The sequence below is a fragment of the Apteryx rowi genome, unplaced genomic scaffold (assembly GCF_003343035.1).
Source record: "Apteryx rowi isolate R43461 unplaced genomic scaffold, aptRow1 scaffold_27, whole genome shotgun sequence".
NCBI classification, from domain to species: Eukaryota; Metazoa; Chordata; class Aves; order Apterygiformes; family Apterygidae; genus Apteryx; species Apteryx rowi.
This window is the reverse complement of record NW_020449085.1, coordinates 912,143-919,121: the sequence shown is the minus strand read 5'-3', so window position 1 is coordinate 919,121 and position 6,979 is coordinate 912,143. Positions and strand designations below refer to the sequence as shown.

The 6,979-nt window shown below is 54.7% G+C and overlaps 1 protein-coding gene across 1 annotated transcript in view; it reads left to right on the top strand.

Moving 5' to 3' along the window:
* The first annotated feature begins 779 nt into the window (after positions 1-779).
* AP3B2 (adaptor related protein complex 3 subunit beta 2) overlaps positions 780-6,979 on the top strand; it is a 21,671-nt gene continuing 15,471 nt past the window's right edge. Inside the window, exons 1-5 of the mRNA XM_026068324.1 lie at positions 780-1,021; positions 1,356-1,370; positions 5,174-5,372; positions 5,737-5,969; positions 6,120-6,913. Of these exons, the coding sequence (XP_025924109.1) occupies positions 6,426-6,913 (488 nt within the window). The 5' untranslated portion in view covers positions 780-1,021; positions 1,356-1,370; positions 5,174-5,372; positions 5,737-5,969; positions 6,120-6,425. The remainder of the gene's footprint in view (positions 1,022-1,355; positions 1,371-5,173; positions 5,373-5,736; positions 5,970-6,119; positions 6,914-6,979) is intronic.

Genomic DNA, 6,979 nt, shown 5'->3' with positions numbered 1-6,979 from the left:
CTGTGGAGACTCCTTCTCTGGAGATATTCAAAACCTGCCTGGATGCAATCCTGTGCAATGTGCTGTAGGTGACCCTGCTTGAGCGGGGGGGGTTGGACTAGATGATCTCCAGAGGTCCCTTCCAACCTCAACCATTCTGTGAGTCTATGATTCTGTGATCCCAGCAGCCACTGGCTGATGCTGTCCCGCCTCTTCTGTGGCAAAGTTTATCTGCCCCAAGGTACCCTCGAGGTGGCACATGTTTTTGAAGGAAGGACCCACCACTCTCAGCTCTCTTCTGTCATTCAAAGATAAACTGAGGCTTCCTTGGCTGCTGGCACTAAACTGTGTTATCAAAATATTCCCCTGCCTGTTTTCTTGGCACTGCCTTAGGTCTCGGTCACTCCAGGACTTCTCTGTAGCAAGAATGAAGAAGCAGCARAGGGAAAAGCATGCAGAGGGAGATGGTTAGCAGTGGGGAGGGTTTTTGTGTCGGCGAAGTTTCACTCCTACAAAACAGGATGTTTTAATCAGGGGATTTGAACCAGAAGGAAGTGGTTTTTAAAGGGAGAGAAATTAAAAATGAGAGCCCCTGTGCTAGTTTTGAGATGTCTTTTGGCTCTTCTGCATGACGCACATCTCCAGGACTGGCCATGTCACCTGCGGCTACTCTTGAAATTAATGTTTAGATCTAGACATTAAAAATTAAACTGGTAACTTTGGCTGGTTGTTTTTTAAAGGGTGAAAAAACTTCTTAGGCGTTCCCTGGGGTTCATTCCAGTTTTTGTACTTTCTGTTTCATTTCTGGGAACGTTCAGCCTTGGCTGTGTCTCARGCTTATCGGAGAGGATGTGAGCTAGGCTGAAGAGGGTTTCTGTTTTCCCTCCACCCAGGGTCGTGACCTGCCAGTGCATTTCCTGCAGCCCAGCACTGTGCTGAGCAGAGCTCTCCTTGCTGCTCCACTCTCACACGCTGCTCTGGCCCCCCCAGAGCAAGGGATACAAACGCCAGCGGACGCCTGAYGGGACGCTGAGGCAACAAGGTAAGGGAGCTCCCAGGCCCACACAGGGGCTGCTTTGCACCGGGCTGCTCGCATCTGTACTGCTGCTGCTCCGCCTAAGAACAAGGATCCTTTGGCTGCTGCAGAGCGTTTCTAGCCTGAATATCGCAAGCGCCAAGGAGCGCTCAAGGAATTTGCACAGGACTGATGACTTTTTACTTGAGTCAACAGTCCTTAGGCTAGTAGGAGCAGGTACGCTCAAGGTATAATGTGTATAGAAAGGGACCCACTGCTTTGCATGAGAAGAAAAGAGGAAGGACCATGCAGGTGGAGGYTTCCTGCAGACTGAAATGCTTTTTCTCTTCTGTTTTTACAGATGAAATGCTCTTCGGTAAGCAAAAAGGGCTTTGCTGGGCTCCCTCGTTTCCCACGTCTCTCCACAAGGCACCATGAGCGGTGTTTGCCAGGGACTGGTTTACAGCAGCGGTAGCTAGATGAAAGGGAGACCAGAGGCGCAYGGAGGAACTTTCGTCGCCAGAGGATGGGCCGGTGGCAGGGAGGGTGCTTGGGATGGCTGGGCACGGGCTGCGGGCTTTGTGGAAAGGGGGCCGTTTCAGGCAGGGACGATGGGACGATGAGAGCACAGCRAACAGAGACAGCRAACAGAGGCAGCAGTTCATGCAGCAGTGTCTAGGCTCTGCTTAGAACTTTTGAGGACCTTGTTGGAAGTTGTGGGGGCTTTCTGGGACCCCCGAGGAACCAAAAGGTGATTGCTGCTAACAGGAAAGTGGAGCTAGGCAAAGACAACTACAGGAGGCCTTAACTTCTCCTGGAAGAAGCTCTGGCTAGATGTAGCTGATGAGCTCTCTTGGTTGTCCCTGACCAGAGGGAGTTGTGGCCTTTTTGATCCAGGTGGCCTTTGATGAGGGTGGGTGAAGCACCCTGTGAGTCAGTGCTAGGGGGAGGCCTATGTAAGAGCCAGGCCTAGAGTGCAGTGAACAGAGAGTGCAGTGAACAGATGCAGCAGTTTGTGCAGCAGGGTGCGAGAAGGCATCTTCGTTTCCATTCCTAGTAGCGTACGCTTCCTCAGGTATGGTCATGACACTCTGCAGAGCACATTCCYCAGTAGCTGTTGGAGTCGCTGCAACAGTTGTGTCAGAGGCTTGGACCCAGACAGACCCTCTGACAGCTGATGTCAGCCTGGGCTGACAGTCAGCTCTCCTGCAGAAGGTGKGCTGTTGTTGAYGAGTTGTGTCATCAGGTAAAGGAGTTACAGAAGGAAGTAAGCAGGCTGCGTAGCATCYGAGAAGATGAGCAAGAGATAGACAGGGTATTCTCGGAGACCCTACAGCTCCAGGAGTCCCAACCCCCCACAGCAGTGGAGTTGCCRGAGGGCTTTGTGCTGTGTGAAATGGTACATCATAACACTGAAGAAGAAGGCTGGAAACCGGTCACTTCTCGTAGGAGGAGAAAGACTCTTACTCCTCATGAAGACTTGCAATTGAGGAACAGGTTTAGTGCCTCCAGGCTGAGGAGGAGCTGGMCATGGCTTCAAGGGCAGCAACTGGGCCCACAGATCCTGTGCCTTGCGGGAACACCCGGAAGAAGCAGAGAGTGATTGCTGTGGGTGGCTCCCTGCTGCAGGGGACAGAAGTACCTATCTGCCGACCTGACCTCTTGTCTAGAGAGGTTTGTTGCCTGCCAGGGGCTCAAATATGAGATGTCATACAAAGACTGCCAAGGCTTGCCCATGCATTGGACTATTACCCTCTGCTGCTCTTCCATGTGGGCACTAATGATACCAAGGGCAAAYTGGAAACCATCAAACAGGATTTCAGAGCTCTGGGGATGGTGGTCAAGGGTCTGGGAGCCCAGGTCATTTTCTCCTCAATCCTGCCAGTGAGGGGGGGTGGATGAGAGGAGGAGGAGACGGATTTTCCAAGTTAACTACTGGCTGTGCTGCTGATGTTGGCAACAGGATTTTGGTTTCTACGACCAGGGGACACTGTTTGAAGATTAACAACTGACAGGGAGAGACAGGATCCACCTCACTAAGCAGAGCACATGTGTCTTTGCCAACAGGTTGGCCAGCCTGGTAAGGAGGTCTTTAAACTAGGAAAGATGGGGGARGGGGAGAGTTATAGAGACAGGGTAGTTGGCAAAACAYRGYTCMAGTCRGGATGCCTCCAGYRGGTGYATGCAGCYRSGRAAGTGYGYAYGGGAYRTGGCTATGRAGGATCCTCTTKYAYCCCTCCTGGGAAACCTGCAYGCTCRATYACCTCYCTGAAGTGCCTGTACACCARTGCACGCAGCATGGGGAATAAACAGGAAGAATTAGAGATCTGTGTGCTGAATTGGGTGGGTGCCCTGGTGACAAAGGATGCAGAGATGGCAGAGTTACTGAATGCCTTCTTTGCCTCAGTCTTTATTGCTAAGGCCAGCCCTCAGGAATCCCAGACCCTGGAGACAAGAGAGAGAGAGAGTCTGGAGAAAGGAAGGCTTTCCCTTGATCGAGGAGGATCGGGTTAGAGATCATTTAGGCAAACCTGACATCCACAAGTCCATGGGCCTTGATGGAATGCACCTATGAGTGCTGAGGGAGCTGGCGGATGTTATTGCTAGGCCACTCTCCATCATCTTTGAAAGGTCATGGAGAACAGGAGAGGTGCCTGAGGACTGAAAGAAGGCCAGTGTCACTCCAGGCCTCAAAAAGGGCAGGAAGGAGGAGCCAGGAAACTACAGGCCAGTCAGCCTCACCTCCATCCCTAGAAAAGTGATGGAGCAGCTCATCCTGGAGGCCATCTCTAAGCRTGTGGAGGAAAAGAAGGTGATCAGGAGTAGTCAGCATGGATTCACCAAGGGTAAATCGTGCTTAACCAATCTGATAGCCTTCTATGATGRAATGACTGGCTGGGTAGATGAGGGGAGAGCAGTGGATGTTGTCTACCTTGACTTCAGCAAGGTTTTCGACACTGTCTCCCAATAACATCCTCATAGGCAAGTTCAGGAAGTGTGGTTTAGATGAGTGGATAGTGAGGTGACTTGAGAGCTGGCTGAATGGCAGAGCTCAGAGGATTGTGATCAGCGGCGCAGAGTCTAGTTGGAAGCCTGTAGCTAGCGGTGTCCCCCAGGGGTCAGTACTGGGTCCAGTCTTCTTCAACTTCTTCATCAATGACCTGGATGAAGTGACAGAGTGCACCCTCAGCAAGTTTGCTGATGATGATACAAAACTGGGAGGAGTGGCCGATACACCAGAGGGCTGTGCTGCCATTCAGAGAGACCTGGACAGGCTGGAGAGGTGGGCGGAGAGGAACCTCATGAAGTTCAACAAAGGCAAGTGCAGGGTCCCGCACCTAGGGAGGAATAACCCCATGCACCAGTACAGGTTGGGGGTTGACCTGCTGGAAAGCAGCTCTGCSGAGAAGGACCTGGGAGTGCTGGCGGACACCAAGTTAAGCATGAGGCAGCAATGTGCCCTTGTGGCCAAGAAGGCCAATGGTGTCCTGGGGTGCATCAGGAAGAGTGTTGCCAGCAGGTCGAGGGAGGTGATCCTCTCCCTCTACTCAGCCCTGGTGAGGCCACATCTGGAGTGCTGTGTCCAGTTCTGGGCTCCCCAGGACAAGAGAGAGACATGGCACTACTGGAGCGAGTCCAGCATAGGGCTACAAAGATGATTAGGGGACTGGAGCATCTCTCCTATGAGGAAAGGCTGAGAGAGCTGGGCCTGTTCAGCCTGGAGAAGAGAAGGCTGAGAGGGGATCTTATTGATGTATACAAATATCTTAAGGGAAGGTGTCAAGAGGATGAAGCCAGACTCTTTTCAGTGGTGCCCGGCAACAGGACGCGAGGCAATGATGGGCACAAACTGAACCACAGGAAGTTCCATCTGAATATGAGGAAAAACTTCTTTACTGTGAGGGTGACARAGCACTGGAACAGGTTGCCCAGAGAGGCTGTGGAGACTCCTTCTCTGGAGATATTCAAAACCTGCCTGGATGCAATCCTGTGCAAYGTGCTGTAGGTGACCCTGCTTGAGCAGGGGGGTTGGACTAGATGATCTCCAGAGGTCCCTTCCAACCTCAACCATTCTGTGACTCTGACTGTGACAGTTTTTAGCTCTTTTTAAAAAGGAAACTCCAGCCGTCCTGGCTCCACGGTGCATTTATTCATCTCCTTTTTCCATATGTTTTACAGAGACTGTGTGAGACAGTACAGTTTCTGTTCAACGAGAGCGTTCCTGGTTATGGGAAGATCTTTGAGCTTGTAAAAGATGGCGAGCCGGAAATTGGAGACATCATATTATTTCCAATGCAGAGTAGTAAAAACTGTCTTGGAGTCATCTTTAAACACGCCACTGTTTATTGTGGAGAKGGAGAGGTCGTGCACTTTCAAAGTAAGTTTGTGGCCTCCTCTTGATTATTTCTCAGCCCCCAACATGTGCGACAAGCCCCAGGCAAAGCAGTAGGGGCAGTCTCTGCCGTCGCCCAAAAGCACCGGCGCAAACATGGCACAACAGCTCCAAAAAATGGAGAGCAAAGCCACCAGTTTGGCGCTGGCGGTCACCAAGAAGGGAAGGCTGGGTGGTCCAGCTCCAGGCAGCAAGGCCCTCATCTTCCTCCCRGGAGGCCCTTGGAGCCCTGATTCCTGCGGGGTTGGGGGGAGGCAGCCTTTGCCGGGCCCTGCCTGCACAACAGCGGCTCTGCACCCTGCCGGCAAAGGAGGTGGTGCACGGCTGTTGCTGGGTTTTTCTTTTCCAGACACCAGCAGTCTGAAGYGCAGAGGACGAGTCAGCAAGGAAGGTTATTATGCTATGAGAAAAGATGCGGGGAAAGGCAAAATCTACAGAAAAAAGGGTGGTGTTGATCTCTACGCTTTCCGCTGTAAAGTGCGGGAAGTGATGAATGCAGAAGAGCMGTACTCCTTCACCACCAACAACTGCATTCACTTTGCGCTCTACCTCCTGGACTTGGTGCCTTTCTACCACAACCTGGTGAGTAGTGAGCTCTGGGGGCAAGTCCCCGCTGCAGCTCGCGGAGCCGCCGGGGTAGAAACCGCCCCACCGGGAGGCCCCACGCGTGGTCTGGCGCCCGCGAAGCGCAGGCGTCCTGCCCGCCAGGCTTACGGCGCCTTTTCCCGGCAGGTCACGATGGAGGAGCCCGGCTGCGGACCCAACAGCATGCTGCTCCCCATGTCTACCAGGAAAGCAGCCAAGTGGGTCGAACGGGTGCCCGAAAACATCTGAGGAAACCACATCCCTCCTGAGCCGTGCAGCAAAATAAACAGCCTGCCGCTGTTGCTTTTCAGGCCCTGTCCTGCTCTGGACTTTCCTGCTCCTTCATCCGCACTGCTGGGCGATTCCCGCGGGAGAGGAAACCCGAGCCACACTCTCGGTTAGGATTTTCCTTCCCGGCAGGGCAGGCGTGTCCCCCCCCCGTGCTGGGGTGAAATGCCTGCTCCGTTCGCGGGCRCCCCTTTAGGTCCGGCATCAGCTAAGGTAGCTTTGTACCTGGCTGAGATCATCTTAAGCGGTCGATGGAAACCGCTGGCGCGCGCAGGGGTCACACAGGGCCAGGGGCCGGCGGCGGCACACGGGGCAGCGCAGCCCCCGCCGCGTCCCTCGGGGTCCCGGGGCGCTGCCGGGGGGGACGCGGGGACGCGGGGACGCCTGTCCCCCGGGGCCCCCTGCGCCTTTAAGAGGCGGCGTGGCGGCGGCGGCGGCGGCGTTGTCCCCCCGGCTCCACATGATCCTGACATCAGCTGCATCCCGGCATCCCAGCCCGCCGCGCATCCCCTCCGCCGCCGCGCATCCCGCTCCGCCGCCATGGCCGCCGGCCAGGCCTACAGCGAGGAGAAGGGCGGCTCCTCCAGCCTGGGCGAGCCCGAGTACGGCCACGACCCGGCCAGCGGCGGCATCTTCTCCTCCGACTACAAGAGGTAGGCCGCAGCGAGGCCGAGGCCGCCGGGGGCCGCGGGCCCCGCGTGGGAGGGGGCGACGGGCCT